General features: G+C 38.0%; 1 protein-coding gene across 4 annotated transcripts; it reads left to right on the top strand.

The window, feature by feature from the left end:
• Nucleotides 1-808: 808 nt before the first annotated feature.
• TRA2A (transformer 2 alpha homolog) lies at nucleotides 809-26,076 on the top strand. Of its 4 annotated transcripts, none has more exons than XM_014894342.2 (8): nucleotides 809-1,087; nucleotides 9,968-10,101; nucleotides 11,643-11,808; nucleotides 15,284-15,472; nucleotides 23,505-23,620; nucleotides 24,049-24,153; nucleotides 24,847-24,914; nucleotides 25,103-26,076. In XM_014894342.2, the coding sequence occupies exons 1-8, from the start codon at nucleotides 1,052-1,054 to the stop codon at nucleotides 25,111-25,113; spliced, it is 825 nt and encodes a 274-aa protein (XP_014749828.1). In that variant the 5' UTR covers nucleotides 809-1,051; the 3' UTR covers nucleotides 25,114-26,076. The 4 variants fall into 4 exon arrangements, with proteins under 4 accessions (XP_014749828.1, XP_014749827.1, XP_088019167.1 ...); XM_014894341.2 differs by having other exon boundaries at nucleotides 24,046-24,153; XM_088163041.1 differs by having other exon boundaries at nucleotides 845-1,087; nucleotides 11,649-11,808.
• Nucleotides 26,077-26,624: the final 548 nt, after the last annotated feature.

The raw sequence follows: 26,624 nt of genomic DNA, 5'->3' as shown, positions 1-26,624 counted from the left end.
TTGATTTATGGACAGTTCTGTGCAGAAAGAGGTGCTGGGTAGGAAATCCACAAAGCCTTCACGACGACACCCCCCCCCCCCCCCAAACTTTTCGCTATTATACATTTTAGCAAACAAAGGCGCTAATGTTCCTTGGCTACGAGTTACCTCTTCTCTTACTAATTAGTATTCTATCTTCTACTGGTTAATCATTCTCTCACTTCTCATGCTCATTAGCCCGCATGCTCAGTCTTTCTCTTGTTTTGAATCGGTGGGTTTCTTTAGTCGGTGGTCTGTGAGCCGGTCACAGATCTCCCCCTGCCGGAATCACCTTTTACCCAGGCAGAGCTGCTTCAGCACAGTCGTCAAGCTGTCTTCAATAGTTTCTTCCTTATCTTGGGAATTCTGCCAAATGTCCTTGTGGCCCGTGAATTCTGCATTCTTTGTGTCCACTATTAGTGGCACATCCTTCTTCCCAAGCTTTGTTAATCTCCCTCTAGGTCGGATACCATTGAAATATGTCCAGCCCTGAACCTTCACAAGGCAATTCTACCGACAGCTCATTTGTCTTTTTAACGCCTGGACATCACTTAGCGCTTGCTTATCAGCTGCCTGTTTCAGGGATTAAATCTCCCTTTTTACTGATTAGGCTTGAAAGCTCACAAATATCAGACATCAAAGAACATCCTTTCTTAAGAACATGTGTTTACATATTCCACATTTCGCAGCGACATCCGCACACCTGGCGGGGCGGGGCCGGGGGGCAGCGCGCTCGTTCCCGCGGCGGCGGGGGCGCGCATGCGCGGCGGGTGTCCCCGCAGCGCTCGTCACCTCCTTTGTGAGGGGCGGGCGCGGCCCCGCCCCGAGAGCGGTGCCGGGCGCAGACGGAGCGGCCGCGGCGGCGCCATTTTGCGGCGGTGCGGGAGGCGCGGGCGGGAGGCGGCGGTGGCGGTGCTGATAATAGCGGCAATAGCGGTAACGGCGGCGATAACAGCGGCCGTGGGTTTTGTTGCTGCTATTTGGGACTAGCGTCCCCCGTTCGCCCTAGCCCCGTGGCCAGGACTCTGCCGATATGAGCGACGTGGAGGAGAACAACTTCGAGGGGAGGGTGAGTGGCCTCCCCTGCGCGGGCCGTGTCGAGGGAGGGAAGTCGGACCCGGGGGCGGTGGGTTGTGGCACTCGGCGTCCTCGGTTCTAGCGGGGGTGGGGGCAGCGCAGCTTGGCTCTAAAATGGCTCCTTGAGGCGCCCGAGGCTTGCCTGGGCCGTGGGTGACGGCCCGCGTCCCTCTCCGCTGCCCGGGTCTCTCCCTCACACGCTCCCATCGTCCCGGCGGGATGCGGGCACGGGGTCCCGGTGCTGCGGCCCGGCTCCCGCCCGGCCAGCGCAGGCTGATCCTGTGCAAAGGGCGCTGCTGTAGCCCCGGCGTTCCTCCCCGCTGCTCTATTTTCTTCCCGCGGTCCCGAGCCGCCTTGTTGCTGCCGGGCCCGGGGGTGGCTCTCCTGCCCGTTCCCGCTCCCCCGGCCGCGGCCGGGCCGCCGAGGCCTCCTCCCGCCCGAAAGAGGAGGGACCCCGCGTCCTTTTGTGCGAGGTGCGCGGTCTCTCCCGGCCCAGGAGCTGCCTCGGGCCGGGATTCCTCTGGCCACTGGGGAGGTCTGGCCGTCTTTATTAAACCATTGAAAGTCATCGATCGTGCAGCTGAAGGCTTCGAACGAGCTGCTGTGGCTTTGTAACTTCGTTAGGCCTGTGTCTTCCCTCTGATGGCTGCGGGTTTTCATGTACACGTGTGCCAGGTCCTTTCCATTTTCAGTGTTTTTGTGGTTTTGTTTTTGTTTTTTGTTTTTTCTAGTGATGATCAAGGCAAGCAGGATTTAGAAGCTGCTTGAAACAGGAACGAAATGTGTGCTTCTCCATCACGTTTTACTTTTTTTAATTTTGCAGAGGTTTTCTTTTCGTTTGTCCTTTTAAGAGATTCTTTAGAGAAACACCTGAGCATTCTCTTGGTGACTCTCTGATGATCCGGTGACAGCAGCCTTGCAGTTACATATATAGTTGCTGTCTGGGGAAACAAGCAATAAAATCTTGGAAGAACGGCATTGCCTTCCAAAAACTACTTCGATGTGACTATTGTTGCCATTTTTGTGGTGATTAAAAAAAAAAAAAATCAATAGGCTGCAAGCTTTTTACCTAGCTATGGAATAACTGCTGCTGCTTCCTCACGTGAGGTAAACAAAACCTGCTCTTGTGTTGATTGCTTGGACGAAAGGTGGCTATGTAGCTAAGCAGTATTGGGGTAAATAAACAGATCACTGAAGGGGAAACAAGTTTCAGAAACTTAAGCAATGAGTATGCTTGATTGTTTTTTTCTCCTTTTTAAAGAGGATGTTAATCTCCCATTTTACAGTCAAGATTTATGTCTTTAAGGATTATTTTCTTGTCTGTATTCCCAGTGTGAGTTATTGTTAGCAAAGAAATTATGTTAGGCTGATTGTCAGAACAGTGGTTTTGGGCTCTTTGATGGATCTGTTGTTTATGTTACAAAGCTATTACAGCTCTGTACTTACAGTATTTCTGCACACCACCTCCTGCCAAATGTAGTTGAGAGTACAGGAAGTCTGAAGAGTCCTGCAGTAGCAGTTACTGTGGCTTCTGCTTATCAGTTTTTTGTTGGTTTGGTTTTTTTTGTTGATGGGAAATTTACCTGTTGGAAAGAACTGCTGACTGTGTTGAGTCTTCATCTGGAAAACTTCTTCAATTTTTGCTCCCTACACTGAAATTTCTCAATCAGTATGGAATAACTGAGTATAATGGCAGGTACTTGATTGATTTCTAGTTGGAGGTTTTGTGGTTGTACTGAAGAACATTTGTAAGCCTTTTTTTTTCTTCTTCAGCAATACTGCTTTATGTTGATGGTACTAAAATTCTTGAAGTAATAAATTATATTTCAGGCTAATGTTTTCTATTTCATTCCCACTGAAAGTGCTCATAGGTATAAAATTAAGCACATGTAGCTTTGAGGCTGTAGTGTTTAGTCTGCTGTTCCCAATTGGATAGGACTCTGTCAGGCACTGAATGTCCTGATGCTTCAGTTTGCTACATCCAGACATGGAGCACTGAGAGTAAAGCAGAAGTTTTCACTGGGAGAAAGAACTGCAGAAGCTGGAAGAAAGTTTGTAAGGAACCTTTTTTCGTGGAATTTGGCTCAAATAAGAATTCTGAGTACCCTTTCAATTCTTCCACTCCCTGTCAGTTTAAGTGGTAATTAGCGTGATGTGCTTTTAAAAAGTGAATGCCAAAGGAGTAAGGGTGTTTTAAGTTTAGTTTACGGCCTTTTATATTCTCATCTGTCGATGCATATTGTCCCAAAAGCACTTCAGTGAAAACTGAGTATGAGCAGAATTTTTTTTAAATGCTAATTTTATTGACAGTAAGAGTATGTGCTTTGCCACTAATTCATTATTTTAAAATCATATTAACTAATCTGAACAGGAAATTAATAATTACGAAAATAAGTTTCAAATGAAATTGCTTAGTTTGTACTCTTTAAAACTCCCATTTCTAAAGTATTGGGTGAAATCACTGTAGAGCTTTTCCTTCTTGAACTCACTCCTTTATTGACTTTTTTTAAAGCAAGTGTTAATCAAATGTGCTCAGACTAATCAACATCTGCTCTGTTTTTGTGTCATTTTGTTTCAACTTAAGCAAGTTCTCTATTAAGAATGTGGCTGGTTGAACAGAAGAAAGCCCCCTCCTGAAGCATCGTGATTTAATGGAAAGAAATTGACCGAAGAATTAAAAATATAGTGGATGTGCTAGAGCTAAGTTTATAGACATTAAGAATAAAAAAAGGTTTTAAATTGTGCTTCTTATCCAGTGACTTGGTTTGGGAGACGTCGAAAGTATTTTATCATCATTGAATGCTTTTGTGAGCAGATTAGACAAATGAGGCTTTTTTCATCTTTCATTTCTATCATATGGCAGGCAACTCTTACTTCCTTCCATATATTTTGTTCTTTTTTTATAGGCTATTGTTAATTTGGTGTTCGGTCTGTGGTGCAACTTTAGATGTTTCCCAGAGCAGTGAAAAAAGAGAATCTGAACAAACCTGCGCTTCAGTAGCTCTACTTGAAATTTTGATCGGTTTTTTTCTTTTGAGCTTCTAGTAACATTTGATTTCTGCAATCATAAGAGTTCGGTAGTTTTCTACAAGTATTAATGTGATGTTTGTGTAAATAGGCAAAACGTTTTACCACAACAAAGGTAAAATTCCATTTTGCAACTATTGATTGTCTTCACTCTAATGATCCTGCTCTACGTGGGATCTTACTGTGAGATAAGTAGTATAATCGAATAAGACACTTCCAGAAATGTATAATTTTGCACGTGGCCCATCTTGTTGAAGGAAGTATACATGTCTCATTGGTACACAAGTGGCTTTTGGGTTAGTTTAGCTGTGAAAAGGGCCTGATGTTTCATGAAGTTTGGATGCACAATACTTAAATACATATGGAATTATCTAACTGATCAACTTTGAGATGATTTCTTTGGCAAAAAAAAGCAAAAAACTCCAGAGGTGTCAGGGTCGAGCTTCCCTTCGAGGTTAGCTGTTAGATTCCATCTCTCCTGCATTGGCAGTCTGCTACCTCTATGGAAAGGAAGGAATGTTGTTTCCCACACCTTTTCAAACACAAGCACAATGGACTGCTAATGCTCAAGGGCTCTGCGTTTGCTTGGAAAGTGCTGTGATCACCCTGCAGTGTTTATTGACCAATGTGGGAGCGTTTTTCTGGAAGTCCAATTTTTATTTTTTGTTATTTTAATCAAGCTTAATAAATTCTGCATTCTTCCGGACCTTGTGAACTGGACAGACTGCTCCTTTTGAACACAAATTCTTTTTGCTGTCTTTTCTGTGTGGTAGAGGAACGACTACAGAACGCTCCCTGAAGAGGTGTATTTTCAAGCCTCAGTGAGAAGATTAGCTTGTAATTTCCAAAACTTTATTGCTGAAGCCTTTTCTTTCTTAAGTGGGGTCATTGAGAAATACATCGTTTGCTTATATTAATAACTTTTAAGATATCCATGTCTTCAAGGTAACAACTTACTAGATGCTTTTTATACAGAAGCTTATTATATTACTATTGTAATATTTATAGAAGATTAGCTAATTAAGGGATCCGTTTTATTTTTAGTATAGTGACAGATCTCAGTATGAAGCAAAAAGGATTTAACTTCTCTTGTGAGTTTCAAGGAAAGTTGGTAGATTCCTGCCAAAATGTAATCTTGTCCTCGTAAGTGAGATGTCACTAGCTTAATAGTTTTATCCAGCGAATGTGGGCTGCTGCTAAATTCATATTTCTTCTTTGACTGCTTGTATTTTTCTGTCCCCTTTTAATAGAGCTCGACTTCATTTATTTTTTTAGTTTGGATAGGAGTTTTTAACAGATTTTTGGAAATAGTATTGCTAGACCACTTGTCCTGTCCTTTTTTTTCACCCTAGGTCAAATGAATTTCACCTGAAATTTCTGTGTTATTTAATATTTTGGGGTTTTTTTATTTCCTATGCTTTGTTATAGAAAACTTAATTTAAACTTACGTTAGTATTTTTAGTTAGCATCTCACTCTAAATTTTGATAGCCATTCAGTAATACTCTGAAATTGTGAAAGTTAAGGCATGACAAGTTCAGGATAGAAGAGTAGTGTGAAAGAACAGAGGGTTGTTTTGTTTCACTGGTTTGATGGGGGTTTTGGTTGGTTGGACAGTCGTTTGTTTTGTTTTGTTGTGGTTCTCCCCGTGTTCTTTATCATACCTTCTTGTGATGACTGGAAAATTGAAAGAATATTTCTTCAAGACTTCTGCAGTTCTCCTTTGCGTAAAAGTGTTTTAAATGTTTTTAAAATAGTAATTACATTTGAAAATAGGATTTATTTTGAAAAATGCAAGGAATTTAAATGGTAGGTAGAACTTTAGGATCAGTTAGACAGTTTTACCAGTGTGGATGAAATACATGGACTGAACTGATGCCTGGCTAAGATGGATCATCTAAAGTTGTTAATAATTGTTCAGTGTCTGGGTTTATATGATCCTGGAGTAATGGGGAAGGAGGAGAGATCCTTTCATATCACTTTGGTTTGTTACTCTTCCTGAGAAGAAAGAAGGTAACAAGGGTTAAAAATATTCCTCAGTGCTCTTTTTAAATGTTTCTAGCTGTGCATTTTATCCAGAGAATCAGTAACTGAAGCTACAAGCCTTAGATTTTGTGTTTTGTCTACGATTTTGGCTCCAAGTTCCAATTCTTGGTGAAGCATTAGTCCCATTTCCTGGTGTGTATTTGAGGAAACCACTACATCTTACTCCGAAGAAGCATACTGTTACAATTGAGCTGGATTTTTTTGTAATTATTAGGGGAGGGGAGTGTATGTTTTTTGTTTGGGTGGGTGGGGTTTTTTTGTGTTTTGAGGAGAGGCTTTTCCTGGAAAGGTGTTAGTGGCAGATGCAGTATTTTTTTTAAAGGGAAGTCTGACCTGAAGAATATTAGAAAGCTCTGTTTCTTTTCTTGCAAGGCTCTGGTGACAGCAAATCTAGGTAGTTTGACATGGGGATAGTGAATTACCTGCCTGCAAGTTGTAAGGGTGAAAGTAGTGACTGCCTAATGAAGCCCAAGGCATTAAGATAGGTACTGTTTTGTAGGAAGCTGGTGGGTTGAGGACCTGAGTTTAAGCTGAGTCTCATCTGTGGCCCTTAAATGATTGAGGATCTTCAGAACAGAAAGATAAGAAAATGCTGTGAATCCAAAGTGCAATTCTAGTCTTTTCTCTCCTACACGATATTTAGTTTCTGTGGTAAGAACAGAGCAAAGATGAAAATGCATAGGTTGCTTTAAGACTAGTACAAAATTCAGGTATTTTAGTGCGTTGTGGTAATGGAGTTGTCTGATTTCTTATGTTAAAGATGACATACTAAGAATATTGAATATTTTGGTTGTACGTATTGCAGAATGGATATAAATAATTCGTGAAGAACAATTGGGTTGGTTTGTGGTGTGGACTAATATACAGCTTGCTAATTGTTTAATTATAGTGGGAAGTAGAGGAGAAAAATTCTTTAAAATCTCTTTGTGACTTCTTGAAGTTCTGAATCCCTTAATACTAAATCAGTAGTCTTGCTGATACAAATATTAATAGGTAATTTTTCAGCATCATCCTTCAGTCTTTAGACTTTTGCAGGTTATTGTGATTCCCTTAGTCTCCTTTAGAAGCATTGTGGGAGTTGTAACTAGGTGAACTCTGTTGAATCAGAAGATGAGATGTAATTGCTTGCCAATCACAATGTACAACTGCTATCAGGTAATCTCTCTTCAACTGCAGTTTACATCTGCAGTTACTTGGTTGAGGAAGTTTGAAATCTCTAAGAATTTACATGGTCCTCTCTGTCACTGCAGTTTTCAAGGTGTATATTTGTGAATACAGCCCCTGAGGGTCTTAAACAGATACGTCCAAAAGGACTTAACCTATATGAAATTAATGTAATAATTGCTTTTGTCAACTTTATACAGATTTGGCATCATAGCTGATATTATTGAAGACTCTATGGGTGATATTATAAGATGCTTCATTTGAATAGCTAAGAACACTAAGCTAACTTCTACATTGTGTAGGAGCAATTATATGGTATATTTGGCACCTCCCAACCCTCCTAGGTTGTGCAGGATCAGGGGGTGGGATGGGGGGGTTGCCTTTGTTCAAGTTTCCAGAGTTCTTGTTCAAGAAGTGATCTTTCAGATTAAAAAGTATGGACAATGCAGTATCCTTATGAAGAAGGAGTGTCTGAGGAGGGTGAATTCTTTGTCTTTTTATTGAAGGGTGTTTTCTAAATCTGATGTCACTTTGAATGTCACAGTCTTTATTACTGATCATTTTTACTAGGGAGAGAAATACAAATAGTTCCCAGAGAAATTGGCAATTGTTGCAAGGTATGAGTTACAAAGAGAAGAATTTAGGAGGCTGTCAAACATTGAAACGTACAAAGAGGCGAGGTGATAAAAAATCATGTTAGTGGTTGTAAGAGAAATTTTACTTTATTGCAAACAGTGGATTTCAAATATCAAAACGCCAAATCAAATTTAGTATTATTTAAAGACATGTACCTAATTTATTTCAGTGAAGCCCTGTAGTTAGCTCAGTACCTAGCCATCTTCATAAGGTAACCTGTTACACAGACCCAATTACATGTCACAGCCAAGCTTTGAATTTGGCCTTCATTGTTAAAGTTTGGCAGGCCTGTCATCCTAGTAGGTTACATTCTCCATGAGTCCTTTATCTTTTTTTATTGAGGTAAAGGGGAATGGTAGTGAAACAATGGTAGCTGTTAGTAAGGAGCCTCTCAGGTTCCATTTCTGGTGAATTTACTGTCTTGAAGTATGAGGACAACATGCTTTGAAAAAGAACTCTAGTCCAAAGTAGCGAAGAATTTTAACTGCAAAAGAAAATGCAAATCTGGACATAGGTAGAGTAAGAAAGAGAAGAAATTGTGAGGACAGTCAGGAGGAGAAATCATGCAAATAAACATGAAATGTAACACATTTGGGAGGGGAACTAGGCATTTTTGCTATGCGTTTTTTCATATTGTGAAGTTACAAATGTATATAGCTTACTATTCTGTAGGGGTTTTTATAGCTAAGCTCCCTAGAAATGCTGTACACTATAAAATGTGAGGAAATCCTAACCTGCTCTTTGTTTGCTTGTTTTCCTAGTTTTTCTCTTGTGTGCCTTACCATGCAAGAAAAAAACCCCTCCTGTTTTTATTTCTATTGGATTGCTTTAACTATACAATTCTACATCTTAGTTTGTATGGATTATATAAGGAAAACAGGATAACAATGAGGAAGAAAATATAGGAAGAATAATAATTTATGTTGCTTATACCTATGTGCATGTATTATGCGAGTAAGTATGTGCATAGATAGGCTTTGATGGGAAATTTTTGGCCATTCTGTTGAATTGGGAGTGTATTAGTAATCTGTAGGAGTAATATTTGGGATATTCAATACTGAGAAGCACATGGTTACTATTTTAGAGGGGGGGGGAAATCACTGATATCAATACTTCAATATATTTGTGCAAATTAGTTTTTAGTGTATCTATGTATCTTATAAAAAAAAATCTCAGAGGGGAGGAGGGTAGCTTTGCAAATACAGTAAAACACTGAGAACTCAGTAAGCTTATTGTTAGAACATAGACACTTATACAGTTTTAAAGATACTTTTTTAAAAAAGTTGTTTTATAAAATAGTTTCTTGCACTTTACCTGCTGGCTTTTCAATTTGGTAGATAACATCTGAACTCCAGCAGAGTTTTATAATCCCCACGTGCTTAAATATACTAAATGTTCTTTTTCCATTAAGGTTAATGTTCGTGAAGAAATTGAAGAGTTTTTTCCAAGAATGTGGAAGATAAATCAAGATAAAAGAAGGCTAATGAAAAGTATTAAAGATCAGAAAATTAAAATTGAATGGGGGAAAAAATTGAACAGAAGATTGGTCAGATAGAAGCACTTGAATATTTTTTAAGGCTATAATGAATTGTTTGAATTGGGGAAGAATACACGAAGTATGAAAAATGAAAAACTCAATGAAGAATGAAGAAAAGTAGAAAGCAAGAGTGAAGTAGAATTAAAAGAATCTGGAAGAATGAATGGGTCCTAGGTTAAGTAAATGTATGGTTTATGTTCCAGTGTCTGTATGATCAAGTTGTAGATGAATTTGCATGATTACTTAGTTAATAGAGAATCGGTGATCTGGTTCAAGCAGGGACCTATTTGAGGCAAGCATACAATATTAACAGTGGGTTAGCAAAATGAAATTTATTTTGGAGGGTATTGCCTAACCATTTGTTTTTCAGGAGCAATCAATATAATAGAATTACTGTACTTAAAATGTTAGGAGTTAGGCATTTACACAACCAATACCATTTTTAATACTGTCTTTTTTGTTAGGAGTCTCGCTCCCAGTCAAAATCTCCAGCTGGGAGTCCTGCTCGTGTAAAATCAGAGAGCAGGTCAGGATCTCGCAGTCCATCGAGGGCTTCCAAACACTCTGAATCGCACTCTAGGTCAAGATCAAAATCAAGGTATGTTCAGAAAGTCATTCATGCCAGCTCAGTGTTACTGCTGTTATTTTGGTAGGCTGATGAAATTTCTTTTCCCATGTTGTAAAAACTATAAACTTTTTGGGATGTGTTAACAGAGATATGTTAATTTGCCTGTTTGTGGTTATATAGGTGGACAAAGTTGGGAAGTGGTCATGAATAGAGAAAATATGATAATTAGAAGTAGTTACATAGAAATTCCAACTAAAATATGTAGATTTTTCTCTTCCAGAAGAGAGAGAATGGATTGCATTTCAATTCTGTGAAGCTCCCGCTTCCTTCTCCCAAAATTTTTTATGGGGGAATTCTTGTGTGGACCTGTCCTATGGGGGGGGGAAAAAAAGGTCAAGTGAGACCTGGTGCAAAGGCATCAGGGTTACATAAAAAAAAGAGTAAGCTATCTAACTGTTGGAAATACTGGAAAACATTGTAAATGTTCTTGACATTCTTTTGTTGGAGGCTTTAAAAACATAACCCAAACTTATGTCTTAAATTGGGTGTGGATAGGCTCTTGATTTATGACAGTTTTAAGATTTAAATTAATTTTTCAGTGCTGCACATGTCCTTCTGTGTCCTCTACCACAAGTATGGATGAATAGAGGGTAAAGCTTTATAGCTCTCGGTTCTGATGGAGCTTGCATGGATCAGAAGAGACATGTCTTGGGTTTTTTCTCTAATTATGCCATAAATATTGCCTGATTTATACTACCTATCTTCTCTATTGCCTTTTACCAACATATTGATGAAAATGAGGAGAGCTAGTGGATCTTTCTTTAACAACTGAGACAGAAACCAGAAAACAGCATTTGTAGCACTAGAGGGGAAAAAGGAATAGTCTTACATTGTTACCCCTTCCCAGTTCTTGGGAGAGATCAGTAAGTTTTCTTCTCTATTTATAACGTTTTTACCAGAGTAACTGAGAGAGTTGCTATGTTCTTAATTGCCGAAGTTCAGCTAATGTTACAGTTTCTCTTCTCTTCTTGCAGTGTTTAGCCAGATGATTAACTACTGTTTTAAACAGCTTATTGTCAGCAAGATGTTTGCAAAGAAGTGCTTGAGGAGTAGAGCAGGTGTTTGGGTTCTGCTTTATTTTTTTTGTAATATTCATGCCTAGACAAACTTCGCTTGTAGATATTGCAGCACTGTAGTCCTGCCAGATTTTTCAATCTTTCAGTCAAAACAGTACTTTACAGTGCGGCATATCTAGTTTGTGTCATTGTGTGGTTTTTAGTTAAATAAGCAGCCAAGCTGATGAAAGTTTAAACTCTGAAGTTCCTGAAAACAGTTGTGAATATAATCCTTGGCGTATGCCAGAAGGACTGTCCAAGAGTTAAAAATTCTGCTACTGAGCACATTATTAGAGATCCATGCAATCTTTAGATGTGCAAGGTAGAAGAAGCTTAATGGCTTTAGCTGTATTGCATCATCTAAGAAAAGATCTTTCTCTAGAAAATGTCTGGTTTACAGTTTGATACATTATGACCATATGCATGACCTGACTGAAGGCTTTCTCTTTGTCGAAGATCCAGGTCCAGAAGACATTCGCACAGACGTTACACTCGCTCCAGATCCCATTCTCATTCCCATAGGAGACGTTCTCGAAGCAGATCATACACACCAGAGTACCGACGTCGAAGGAGCCGTAGTCATTCTCCAATGTCCAACAGGAGAAGGCACACTGGCAGCAGAGTATGTCATGTTCAAAAAGGCTGAGTATCAACAATACAATTGCTGCTTGTGTCAGTGTAGTCCAGGTTACTTGCAGGCCGAGTTTAACCTGCTGTTTTGTCACTGGAGGATACAAAAATTGAGTGGGAGTGGGTGGTATGTGTAGAGTAATCCCTGTCCTTACAGCTGGGCACTTATTTCTTGGGTCTGCAACTGGAAGGGAAGTTGTAGAAATTAGTTGAAAAACATTCTGTTGCAAGTCAGTATGTGCAGATACGGTGACATGGGCTTCCGTCAGCTCTAAAAGTTGAACTGCTCTGATTTATTTTTTTTTCCTTGCAGTTCCAAGTATATGTAACCTTTACAAAAATGAGACTACCTCTGTACTGCTGGCAACCTGACAGTATTGATAAGATTGACGTAGGGATCCATATAAGGAAATTCCCATGTGTTAATTTACTTATAGAGCATATGTTCAAGGTTGCTTGTGATTTTATGTTTCTGATTACTTAATTTGGTTTACCTTGAAGTAAAGCCCTGTGTTATTATGTAATACGTAAATCTTTATAGTAGACTAGAAAAATTTACAGTTGTGAAAAACAGACACAGTAAGTCTTTCAAAATGTAAATGAAAAGTCTCTGTATGAGCAGGAGAAGGTATAGCTACACCAGCCAAAATTTAAATACTAAATCTTGCAATTCTGAGATTTCTCCCAGTGTCCTTTGTAATTGCAGAGTGGTTGGGGTTGAAGGGGACCTTTGGAAATCAGTTAGTCCAACCTACCCTAAAGCAGGTGTACCTAGGGCAGGTTCCACAGGATCACATGCAGGTGTGTTTTGATCACCTCTAGAAAAGGAGACTCAGCAACCTCTCTGGTCAGTGTGTTCCAGTGTTCAGACAGCCTCCAAGAAGTTTTCCTTAATATTTAGATGGAATGTACTATGTTTCAGTTTGTGCCTGTTGCCCTTTGTCCTGTTACTGAGCAGCAATGAAGAGAGTCTGGCCCCATCTTTGTGATGCCTGCCCTTGAGATATTTGTATGCATCGATAAGATGCTCTCTGTCATCTTTTCTCCAATCTAAACAGGCCCAGCTCTCTGAGCCTTTCTTCATAAGAGAGATACTCCAATCCCCTAATCTTCTTTGTAGCCCTCCACTCCAGTTTGTCTGTTTCAGTTCTTTAGCTTCTGGTTTCACATCACTTCAGGCTGATCTAAATGAATGTCACTGCACATAGCTACATAACTCTGCCTTTCCATGTTGAGGGCAGTGATATGTTTCTGATCATTTTAGTTTTAATCTGGTTTAGTCTGAATTTTTTTATTAATTCTGTCAAAAAGCATGCAGGGTTTTTTTTGCAGGCCTACCTTGGTGAAGCAGATCACCAGGTGCAGGTAATACCAATGTGAGGGAGAAGACAAAAGGGGGAAAGGGCAAGACTCCAGCATGCAGTGGCTTAAGCTGTGGTGAAGCAATGTTCGTAGTAGCTTTTTATGGATTGTTGCCAGCATCTAATCACTATGAAGTAAATATTAATCCAGTGTCTTGAAAAATTGGCAGAAATAGCTGAACTTCAAGCGAGTTAGCCATCTTTCTGGTGAAAGGTGGAAGAATCCACTTTACTACTTTAGAAAATATTAGGATGCTTTGCTATGTGAAGGTGTTTTTCTGCCTTGGAAATGAGTTTGTGAAACACTTTGAGTGTTTTCACAGTGAACTTCTTGGTAATTCTAAGGAGTAGTTCTAGCAGTGTCAAAATGAAACTGAAATCAGATTTGAAATTCCCTTAATAACAATGTCCTAAGACACCAGGAAAATTGGTAGCAATTTTGCCACTTCTTTTCTTGTAGGGAGAGAGCTTGCTTAGTGAGTTGATGGGAGGCAGTACAAAAGCCTAATACAAAAGCTGTCCTTCAGTCCTCCACAGTCAGTTTAGGCCTTCCAGTGGTGATGCAGTTGTCACTTGGCACTTACTGTCTGCAGACTGATCTCAGTACTTCTCTTGGCTCAGAAAAAATTAATAAGGTTTAAGTGTAAGAGGGATTTTAAAAAAGGGCAACAGGTATGGCTGTGTGGAGGAATTTACCCAAACAATGATTTAAAAGACAGATTTCATTATACTTACTGGAGTTCAGTAATAAAATGAGGGTAGTTACCAGTGCCATTGAACTATAAGATTGAAATATGGAGTAAAAAATATATATCTTAACATATATAATTGAAACTTTTGAATTACAAACTGCCAGGTCTTGTGCTCCTCAGCTATAGTAAGGAATCACAGAAGATTCATGTCTTAAAAAGAAGTTTGAACTTGGACAAATTGAAAGAAAAGAACTTCAAATATATGAATAGTGCAGGCATCTTATTGTCACAATAGGTTCCTGAGCAAATGCGATGAAGAAAATATGACCTTTTCAGTCTTTGAATCAGGCTGAAAAGCAGGCTCTGAGGCATAAATTACTATGCATAGATGACTTATCTGAAACTGAAATATAAACTTCAGGTGTGCCAACTTCCAGTTGTTATTTTGGCAGAAACATTAAATCTCCGTGCTTGTTGCTGGTGTTTTAAATTGCTGCATGGAGTGTTACAAGTGCCAGACACCTAACTGAAAAACATGTTGATTTTGATCAAAATAATTCTTAGAGAGGATTTGGCATTAGTTACGAATTCTCTGGCATGTGGAGAAATTTTGAATCTTAGAGAGAATTGACACCTTGTACTATTACATATTTTACTTTGTTTAGTTGAAGTGAAATTTATTATTTCACATCATGTTAGAGAGTCTAAAGTTTTGTGCTAGAGAAATACTCATGCTTTTGGATTACAGTTTCACAGAACTGGCCTTCAACACTTCTTGCTGTCAAGATGAAAGAAGCAGGTGCCTTTCATCCAGTTTACAAGTGGAAAGATTAACTTAAAATGTAAATATTGACTTTCAGTATAGTTGGATAGGAAATGCTGATGTAGAGGAAGTTTCAGTAGAAGCTAGGTTATAGTTCAATTGTCTGTGCTTAGGAGCTCAAGTGCTCACATGTAGTGTGGGCAGCTGGAGGCAGTGTGCACTCTGGTGCCTGTTGGTGACCATGCAGAAGGGCTGAAGGTGGGAGTTCAGGCTAGCAGACCGGTTCTCAGCACAGATTTGTATGTGGTGTCTGCCCCTTGTTGGTAATTTCAGTATGAAATACTGATGACATGGGTTCCTCCTGTTCTATAGCTTTTCTGTAAATCAAAATGCTTAAATTTTATCAACAGAGTTTTTTACCAACATGAGAAGTTTGCCTTGATCGTTTTTGTAAAATGAAAACCATTGAAAGTAGTTGCTCTTTGAAACAATCTTACAATTAGAATGATAACTGTTAAAGTGTTAAGCTATGTACTAACCTGTTTAGTTTTCTTCAGATTGAATTTTTTTATAATCGATAATTTTTGCTATAAGAATATTTAATTTTTTTTTAAACTAAAATTAATTGGAGTTGAATATTTGTGTTACCAGGCTAATCCAGATCCTAATACCTGTCTTGGAGTGTTCGGTCTCAGTTTGTACACGACTGAGAGAGATTTACGTGAAGTCTTCTCCCGTTACGGACCTTTGACTGGTGTCAATGTGGTTTATGATCAACGGACTGGACGATCAAGAGGATTTGCTTTCGTTTATTTTGAGAGAATTGATGATTCTAAAGAGGTAAATGCATGCTTTGCTACTCTTCAGGTGTGCTCTTTATGCATTATCTTCATTAATTGCCTGTAAAAAAACCTCAGGTTTTTGAGTGTGTATTCACTAGCAGATTCTCACACTGAGATTAATTTAAAATGCTTTGTTCAAGCAGTGTGGCACTTCTAAACAAATGACGCATTTGGGTTCATTGTTCAGATTCGTGGGCAGATTTTGAGAATAAGCTGTCTGTATTAAATCGCCCATGAGCTCTGGACTTCCGTTTTAGTCTGTTATTTCAAAATGCAAATAAATATTTGAGGCTTTATGTCTAAAGTATTTTTGAAATATTTTGGAAGCTAAAGTTTTAAGTTGTTTTCTGAATCAAAATTCTGAAGATTCCCTTTGCATTTGCTCCTCTTAGGTATGTTATTGTACATTTGAAAAACAGTGGGGTTTGTCTTGATTTGCGCCTTTCAATTGCTTTCCTGGTTGTTTAAAAGGTAGCTGTGAATAGCTAGACTGAGTTGTTAGTATAATTGATCTGCAAGGAAAGAATCGAAGAATATGAACAGCAGCCTGTGTTATGATTCACTACAATATGCAGTAAGCAGTAGTTTTTTTAGCCCTGTAATGATACCATGAACTTTACCACATTTACTGAAATTTGTAGATTAAGTTGCTATTAAAAGTAAAGACACCCTCTAAAAAAATTCTTTAAGCCTGCCTTGTGTGATTATCTCTTTGGGACAAATTTCATCTTATTGATGGATTAATAGGTTTGGCCAGATGTTTGATTCTGTGTGCGTTTAAGTTTATTTATAAGGACATATTAAATACGACTTCTCTCTTTATAGATCATTTAGCATTGAAGGCAGGGAGAATGACAACTCTGGAAACTATCAGGAGCTGAAAAATAAGAACTCTGATGCTACTTGATGTTTTAATGAAAAAAAAACCACTTTTGTGGATTACTTGATTGAACTATACTTAGTTCTTGTCTTTTGACTTCTGGTATGATCCAACTGAGAATCAGTTTATGGGAAGAGTAGTCTTTGTAGATGTATATATGTGTGGTTGTTGCAGGTTATAGAGGTAAGTAAAAGGACACAAAACTTCCTTTAGTGTCCCTTTTATATTTTCCTGCACTCTCAGGTGGGTAGAGAGGTTCATGGGGTGGATAGCTGTATATCCATGTCTTTAATGGCCTTCTCTCTTCTAACTTCCTAGCCTTGTATTCCTTTGCACACTTAATTTGTTGGGATTTTGAAAAAGTGGCTGTTTTGTAAAACATTTCACATCCCAAATATTTGCACAGTATTCCATGACACATTCATATACCAGTCTTGTCTGTTTTACAGCTTTGTATCCCTTTAGAAGTAGGTTTTTTCCTGGTTGCCATGGGCAATGGTCATGCGTGATACCATGCATTTCTTAAATTGTTCCGTGTAAATAGCATGAAGTAATTTGTTTAGTATAAAGCTGTTTTGGCAGATGCTATGAAACTGGAATGCAAAGGAAAACAAAAAGGGATGTAACTTGCATTCAGAAATACAGAAGTAAAAATTAGGGCCTTAAGCAGGAACTGAAATAATTTGGAATGTAATTAAACCCATTTTTCTTTTCTCCAACGGGTTGGTGCCTGAAGAGGGGGGAAAGGATGCAAACCCTCACAACACCTGGAACTTAAATAACTGAAATACTTTGGCAAGAAGGACAGAAGAAAAACTTGTTTATTTGACTTATTTCATAGGCCTTGAGGACAGATTTGAATATGGCAATAAGTGGCAGCTGGTGTAGAAGAAGGGGAAATATATAAATGTTGATACATGCATACGTATAGATGTAGATAGATATATAGCTGTAGGTGTGATTTTATGTCAGGCCCTGTAGAAGAACAGTGAAGGAAATGAAGCAATTCTCTGTTTGGAAGATAGTCTGAAAAGCTGAGTATGCATAAAAGCAATGACACTTGAGTTACTTCTGTTCTGAGTGAGTAACTCCTCTTAAAAAAATAATTTTAAAAACTCCAACCAAAAACAGTAACCAGAATCCCAAACCTTCAACATCCTATAAACATCTAAGTAAAGAAATGAGATGTTGAACTGAATTCCAGCCCTCTTAAAGATAGATGGATTAAATGAGAGAGAACTCTACAGAAAAATGATGATTTTCCATAATCTTCACTACTGCCCTTCAGGAAGGCTAGCACAGAGAAGCTTCTCAGCAGACACGCTCTGAAATACAAGTGATACTAAAATTTTACATAAAACTAATTGTGAGTAGTTATGTTTAAACTTTTATAACTTAAAAGATTGATCAGTGTCAGTTGTGCATGGATTCTCTTGCAGCTGAAATCCCTCAGGATCTTTGTCATCCCTGTTACCACTTTTACAAACTGGATCAGTTATTGAACTAGTTAAAATATTTTTATGGATTATGATTCTGAAACTTAAGTTGTACAGTGTCCGTATGGTGGTAAAGACTAAGCTGTCAACTAGCTTCATGTATTGGAGCTCCAAAGACAATGTTAAATAGCATTTCTTAAAGCTGATGCTTCCCAGTGTCCTAAAAACACAGAAGGGGCAGTTTTAAAGTTTATTTTTATTTAAACTGTTGTCAAATTTCAGGTTATGACACCATAGCAGCCTTGTTGTTAGCTGTTCATTAGCATCTTGATTATAAAGAGGAGCACAAGCTTAAGTTTTGGTAACTACTACACAGAGAAGCTGTCAAAGCATCACAGTAGCTTCAGACATTTTACTATAACAGGACTGAGAAATTTTCAAAGCATGTGTCCAATCTAGGAGATTACTTGTAGAATATGTTTAGTTCTGTTTGAAACTCTGCCGAGGTTAATATGTAACTTCACGATCAGACAGGAGGTTCCTTTTCCATCAGATGTGTTTTATTGCAGTGGTATAGTGTTTACAAAATAACATTCAACTGGATTCTTAGGTTTTAACCCATATTGAAGATGCTCATGGACACTGTCTTTGGTTCAAAGTATGATAGCAGACAGTAAATGTCAAGGACTGATGAATGGCTAATGGTTGTCTAGAAACCTGAGGTTTTGCTGTGCCTGTGTTTGCCTGTTTGAAAAGTTGCTGTCATTATGTACCTGTTTTTAGAATTAGTATAGTGGGTTTAATTTTTTGTGAAGTTGTTTTATTTCAAAAAGTCGGGGTTTTTTTTAAATATTTGGTATGCTTATTTGCCTTGGGTGGTACAGTGTCTTGTCTTGGCCACCCTTTTCCAGGTCCTCAGAACCACATGTGCAACCTGCAACAGGCAATATCTGTAAACATCTGTTCAAGACTTGTTTCTCACACTCTCTTATATAGTTTTCAGTATTGGCAACACTGCCATGGAGCCAGTGTTGTAATGTTGTTTTGCAATATTTTCACTACATTATAGAGGATATTCATCTGCCCATCACATAAGTATTTTCTTCCTGTGTTTAAGAGGATCACAAACTTCTATGTACTGGGATGAGAAAAAATTAAGTTAATGGGGGAGGAATTGATTGTGTCAGAATCTTACTTAACAGTAAGTTGAGAAAATCATGAGTGAAAAGTGCTGGCTGTTCTAGGGACGTGGTTCTTACCACAGTTACCAGGGATTTCATATGCTGCTAAACCAGCTTTTCAGTAGCTCAGACTGTGAAGTAAACTGAGGCTACTGTGAATGTACTGTCTGTAGGAGGAACTCATCTAAGCATCATCAGCTACAGCAGCTGTTGGCAATATGGAATTTTCTAATGTTAGATGTTGTTCTTCAAAAAATTTTTAAGATCTTTCCAGAACCATTTTCTGAAGTATTGTTCATTAACAATCAATACAAACCATTAACATAATTCAGTTGCTAAAGACCAGAATAATAATGGAATTTATCAGTTCAATTTGAGAAGCATATAATCTGTGGTGCCAGCAAACTAGTTTAGAACCAATGTTATTGAAGAAACTCTCATGGCTCGTTGAAGAAATGGTTTAAATACTGTTCATGGTATCAAAACCAGCCCTTGATATAGCAGAAAAGAGTGCTAGAAGGTCTCAAATGTTTGAAATTATAAATTAAAGACTTCTGGAGACTCTGAAATACCATGGAATTACTAATACTTGCAGAAACATCTACTTCTTCATTCTGGTTCTCTAAAATCCTGTATTTCTTGACTCTGAAGCTCTAAAATATGCTTTAAAGATAATACATTGAATCTATCAATGCTTAAGCTCAAGATTGTGTATGTTTAAAAGTTACCATTGACAATATTGTAATTCTTTTTTGAAATCTCAAACTAGAGAATGTAAATTGAGTGTTGTTCAAAAGTGAAATGGACACTTGTACCTAGCAGACTGCAGCAAGTGTAAAAAAGATGAGTTTCTTAATTCCTTTATTAATTCCATTGGATTTTTTTCAGAATTTTCTTTCAACTGTTCTCAGTAAATCATGAACTGAATGAGTAATCAATATACTGGAGGAGGTAATCTAATCCATTGTGTCTTTCATCCCTTGCTGGACCTGTGGTAGAATGGAGATGATGTTTTTATCAGCAGCATTAAATACAGTAGAGAAGAACTTCTGGTAAAAAAGAAGAATCCCCCAAAACTGCAGTGGAGGGAGGGTGGGGAAAGGCAGTACATTGTGTAGTTATTTTTAAATTGTGAGAACACATTTTCAACATAAGTCACAATATAAACTGCTCATAAATATAAATAAGTCACAAATATAAACTGTTTGACTATTTAAGTGTATTCAGTATGTATGTTGCTAATTTTGTAGTGATGTCAAGTTATTGAAATAATTATCTAGACTGAAAGTCTTTAATTTTTTTTACTGGGTTCTTGATTGCTTAACTAATACCAGCTACCCATGTAAGTTTGTGCATTTAATTAAAAGTTGTGTTTCCAAACTTGTTTTACTCTACCTAACTGGTCATACATAGAGAAGACATCACATACTCTATTAAATATCAAATGACATTGAAATATTTGTTAAATTTAATGCTTTCTGACATTTTTGAGCCACTGGAAATGATACTGTAGTTCAGGAAGTGCTCATTTTGTCAAACTAACACCTTGGAGATAATAAAGATTTCTTATTATGGATAGTCTGCTGAAGGTTTAAAACTCTAAAACTTTATAAATGTGATCCAAGATTGAACCAATGCTATTCCCAGTCCTAGTTCTATTTTCTGACTGCAAACATATAGGTGTGTATTCTAGTCTACAAAAATCAAGTTTCCTGGAGAAATTGCTACCAGAATTAAGATTATATATTTATAGGAAGGCTGTTTTCTTCCTTACTGTCCTCTTGCAAGACCCATGCAAGTCTTTTAATGACATCAGATATTTGGAAAAGAATCAAGGTTGTAATAAAAATAGATTGTTGACAGTTAAAGACTCCTGAGAGGGCATTGGGTGTCTTAAACCCAAATATTATTTGATTTTTTTCTTTTAAAAGTTTCATTTGATCATCTTAAACAGTATTTGAGAATGTCTTCAGCATTGTTAGAGAATATGCAGTTTTTTCTCTTTGATACTCAAATATTCTAAGCACAGCAGTCACACATAGCCAAAACCAGCAAGTAAAGGAAACTGAAATGTGTTTTGAATATGACATACAGTAAGACTGTAAAATCTGAAATACTCTTGTAAACTACTTCAACTTTCAATAAAGCACAGAAATGCCAGTGATTAGGCTCACTAATGTATTTTTACAGCCTTCATACGGAATGAATACTGTTATATCAGTTATGTGAACACAGGTTTTCAGAGAGGGCTTTTGGTCATCTTGCAGCAGTCCTTACCAAATAATGTCAGCTCAAGTACTTCAGAGACCTGAGGTGTGCATGTTGAGTGGTGCAGAGAATCTGGGAACCTCTTTAGAAGGAGTTTCTAGTTGCTAATTAACTGAATGTGAGTGATCCATACTATTAATTGTTGTAGGTTTTGGCTTTCCTGCCTTTGAGGATACGGTCAGAACTATAAGGGACATTATTGGTTTTGTCTATATTTTAAACATTTTCTTTATTTTAAGTTTTTCAGTTGGCAGTTTTTGCTGACAGCTGCTGAACCGTAAGAAAATTAATGTTTTATTCTTTGGTAGGACATTAGACATTGTGACCAGGATGTCAGGAGTTCTGTGCAGCATGGTAACCATGAACTAATCTTTATCCACTGAAATGTAATGTATTTCTAAAACAAACAGGCACCTCTCAAAATCTTCATTTCTCTTGCTGGTATGTTGCTCTTCTCTGTACTGTTCACTCTATCAAAGAACTCTTCCTCTGGAAGAAGTGTGTTTGTTGGCTTAACCAAATAAGACACATGCCAGATGTTCTGGATTTGAGGTGGCTTCTTGTCAGCTAAGCTTACTATTCTGCAAGTTGTTGACTGGACTTAAAAATGCAGCAGAAAATTTGTTACAAGTTAACTTGCTGCATATCCAGAAAGATGCTTTTAATCATGAAGGGTAATTTTTCAGCCAGTTATTTACAGCCTTCATTGGTAGGTTTGTGAACTCATACTTTCCTAGTATGTATGCACAGATGTATTTAAATTTACATCATCCTCGTGGAAAAAAAAGCTGGAAAACTAAAGCTGAGGAGCATATTTTAGTCACAAAATATACCTGAGTGTAAGTTGAACGACTTGGGATGCTCTTTACTGTGCCTTGCAGTTGGCTAAATGTAGTTAATTTTGTACAGGAACACAAATCACTAGGTGGCGATATAGTATGGACACAAACAGCATTATTAAAATACAAACTCACTCTCGATAAATACATTAGTGATCATCAGTCACTTCCAGTTTGGGCACAGAAGGTAAATCATGTGGATGTCAAGTTTCTGTATCTCCTTTATGACTTGTATGTAAGTTCAGTAAGGCTCTTGTTAGAGTTGAGATTTTTGAAGAAATGTTTCATTATTAAAAAGAAAAAAAAATACTCTGCTCAGAAGCACCATCATGTTTTGAGGTTGGGTGTTGTTTTGTGCAGATAAAAAATAGCAAAGTGGTTATGTTCTTTAAGTCAAGATTGTAACAGTGTCTCTTTTCCACACGTGAAAAAGTAAAATAATGTGTATTGGGCTAAGTGCTCTGCGTAGTGTTGATAAGTAAGTGGTGTGTATTGGTATTTCAAGAGATCCTGTAGCAGCTAACAAAAAATATTAAAATTCAAAAAGCAAATTTTTAAAAATCCTTTCAAGTCCATCATTAGCTGTTAAAATTAACTGTTGTGGATTTGTTGGGGTTTGGGTTTTTAGGTTACTTTTGCATGAATATAATTCTCAAAAGTACGCTGTGCTCCTTTGAAAAACTTACTTTGATGGTTGGAGTTTGTGAAAGGCCATTGTATTGATTCTCAGAGTGGAGAAGCTGGGGCTGGAACACCCAGCGAGTGCGTGCAGGGGCTGCGGGCGGTTCTGAAGGCACGGGCGTCTGAGCGCAGACCCTTGTGTGTATCACTTAAGCGAGCTGCTATTGTGAGAGGGAGTGGGGAGGAAGGTTGTAATTAGGTATCCATGTAGGCTGAACCCGCCATTTTACTAAGCTCTGCTGAAGTAGGTCCTTGTAAGGGAGATGGCAGGAGGCTGGGAGAGCATGAAATGGCAGCCGACGAGCAGTAATCCGGCCATATGCACCCTACAGGAAGCCACTGTTTTGCACAGCTTTTGAATCCGCCCGTCCCCTCTGGGTCAGAGACGGCGGTGGGAAAGATGCAGTTTTCAGGAAAAAAGCTATTTTGACTTTCAGTTTACCTTTCAGATGGGTAGAAGACAAAGTGTAGGGAGAATAGCTGTGTTAGTGGTTAGCCTGTGCTCCCTTAAGAGGGGATTGAGAATCGCATTAGTTCGACACCCCAGTGCAGTCCTGTAACACCACCGGCAGACAGGCGAGGGGACGAGAGATGAGCCAGTCGCCACAGTGGGGCACTAGTAACCAGTCTAAACAAGGCAAGTTCTGGGCTTGTTTTTCTGGTGGAAAATAATGTGTTTGTGCATAGCCCTCCATAGTTACCAGTAGGTTGCAGATTTCACCTCCCTGTTCCTTGTCTCCTGCAGGCAATGGAGCATGCAAATGGAATGGAGCTGGATGGCCGGAGGATTCGAGTGGATTACTCAATCACCAAGAGAGCACATACACCCACCCCAGGCATCTACATGGGCAGGCCAACACAGTAAGTCCAATGGATTTAAACTGAATGCTGGATTCTGGTTGAAGAAATTACTAATATAAAGAATGTAGTACTGTGGTTTATTGTATCTTTATTTATAAAAATACTGAAGAACCTGTTAATAAAAAATAGTATCCAGCATGATCAATTAATGTATCCTTAGCCTGTGAAATACTAAGGTGCCCATTTAGCTTTTATTTTAATGGGAATTGGAGTCAAATCCCTCATTTTTCTGGGGGTTTTTGAAGGTGTTTTTATTTGGTTATTTTGTTTATATATTTTTCTGGTACAGTCTTAAGTGTCTGATTTACTACAAGACCACTTTAAAAAGATGTAAAATAATTAATAGTTGCTTATCTAATAATTTAACTCAGAGAGTAGATATATAAAGGGGGTTTTGTTTTTGTTTTTTTCTTTTCCCCTAATAGCAGTGGAGGAGGTGGTGGCGGTGGAGCGGGTCGTCGCCGGGACTCATATTATGATAGGGGCTATGACAGAGGATATGACAGATATGAAGAATATGACTACAGATACAGGTATCTAATCTTTATTTTATTTCTGTAACAGTGGATTTGTTGAAAAGTTAGATGAGTAAACACATTATTAATTTTGTAGCAATGTTCTGCATACATGCATAACCATGTGTTAAAGCCTCATTCCCTTAAATTGACTCAAGGTAGTCAATCTTCAGTGTTTATGTTATGGTTTTTCTGTTGGTTAAGGGGTTAATTTTGCTGCGTGAAGGAGGTGTGGAGCATGTACCCCAGGAATCAAGTGGACAGATAAAAAGGGAACTCATTTTTCTATGCTGTATATAGAACCAGAGACAGCTGATACACACTGCTGTTTAAAAAGGGATTATTTGTAGATGGGATTTTTAATGCTTGACATTTCATAACCATCTTGCTGTTTTGAAAGTTATCTGGTTTCAGAGAATGTTGTTCAGCAAGAATTGTAGGCATCTGGAAAAGCACTTCATGTGTTTGTAAGGCTAGTGAAAGTTTATTAAATTCTTTGTTTAGGAATATCTTAGAGTTTAAACACATCAAATAGAGAAATATAAAAGCATTTGTTAAATAGCCATAAGCCACAGCCAAACAAAGCAGAAATCATTCATGCAGGCCAAGTCTTTCAGTGCTAAGGAAGTGGTTCTGTTCTGTAGAAGTGATGTGAATAAGGCTTCTTTCATAATGGATGTTGTTTGGTTTCTTTTTTAATTTCCTTTAAAGGAGACGATCACCATCGCCTTATTATAGTCGATACCGATCGCGATCAAGATCCCGTTCCTATAGTCCAAGTAAGAAAATACAAGTGAATAAACAGAATCTGGCTGACATAAACATTGTTACATGAATTGATCATTGGGAATTCTGAATGTGAAAGCAAAAAAAAACTGGACACAATTAAGCTGAGATAACCTGTATATAATTTGTATATAGTTTGATTGTGTAATTAGTAATTGTGTCATCTTTTGCTTTTTTCCAGGGCGCTACTGAAGATCAGAAGAGTTACAGTTGAGGACTTGATTTTTAAATACAAAGTTCAGATCTTTAGCTTTCCCCTTCCATCTTGCCTTTCTTGTCCTCCTTCCAGCTCTTTCACAAGTCTTTGGTTCATTAGAATATACATATTTTCAGTTGAAGTATTCCTATTTTCCATCCCTTCTTATTGTAATACTCTTAAATATTGTAATTGTTGTAGTTTTTGTGTAGTAAAACATCTTGAGCAAAAAAATAGAGAACCCCAAAGTGCTGATACATTTTGGAAGTCATTCCTATTTCGTTTCTAAAACAGTTGGACTCCTGACTAATCAGAAGAGAGCATTGATATTTTTAAAGCTTGCATGTCATATGTAGTATACACACTCGGATACTTTAACATAAATCTGCATTTCCAAGTAACTTGTTAATCTTTCTGTTAAAATGTTTACCTATTACTTTGATAAACAAGTAATGACTTTGAGCCTTTTCTGTAATGATAAATTTGCTTAGATAGTCATGAACCAGAGGATTTTTTAAATTTTTTTTTTTTGTGTCAAGTAGTTGCTTTGAGAGTAGACTATTTGAGCTAGATCAGAATTTGGTATTTGACTGACTGGGAGAATAGATCCTTGTACACTCAAAATTAAGGCCGTGTGTTTTATAGAAAAAAAGTTTCTGGATTGGTACACAGTGGATAACAGTTGAAATTAAAGTCGTTAAATTCCTGGGGTCTTTGTGGTACTTGGTTGAATATTTCCCTTTAATTGGTGCATCAGAAAGAATATTTATTGAACATAGCAATTAGTTATATAATTTGCTGTTCATGAAAGATAAAATAGCCAACTTTTTGGTATTGAAATAATGATGGAGCAAGTTTTGTTTCCAGTCCTTTTTGAACTTTTGGAAGTATGAATGGAAAAACCTACAGCTACATGTAAGCCTTTTTTGTCCCTCAATAAAAGTTAAGTCCACTGATAACATGGTTTTTTGTCTTTCATTCTGCATTTTGTGTCACTTTGGAATATAGGTCAAACAATACTTGGTACTGGGGTGTGGATGATAAAGTCTGCTTTTACCTGTCTTTTCAGGAGCCTTGTCTTCCCTGAGGGTGAGTATGTGGTTATATGGGATGGCTAAGCAGGGTGGGTAGTCCAGCTTTTTCTTGTGCCATCCTTGTCACTTGCTGGTGTTCTGTTGAGATGGTTGAATGAGAGGAACACTATTGACTTTGTTTAGCTTTCTGGCAAGTGACTGATTTAATGTTGATGTTGCCACAGCAAAAGGAATATGACCACAAAGCCCTTGCAGCAAATTTTCGTCCTGATTGTCAGGGAAGGCCACCAAAAGAGTTTGTCATAATTTTAAGAGGGTAAGTGTATGAAATGTAATTGCATTAGCTATTTCTGAGTGTTGGTGCCAGGAAGTATTAACAAGGAGTTAAAAGAAACATCAGCACACATCTTTAAAAGCTTGATAGAGTATGCCAGGAGACATTGGTGACAAAACAAGTTCTAATTGGTTATTGC

The sequence above is a fragment of the Sturnus vulgaris genome, chromosome 1 (assembly GCF_052056855.1).
Source record: "Sturnus vulgaris isolate bStuVul1 chromosome 1, bStuVul1.hap1, whole genome shotgun sequence".
Taxonomy (NCBI): Eukaryota; Metazoa; Chordata; class Aves; order Passeriformes; family Sturnidae; genus Sturnus; species Sturnus vulgaris.
This window is presented reverse-complemented; position numbering and strand designations above follow the sequence as displayed.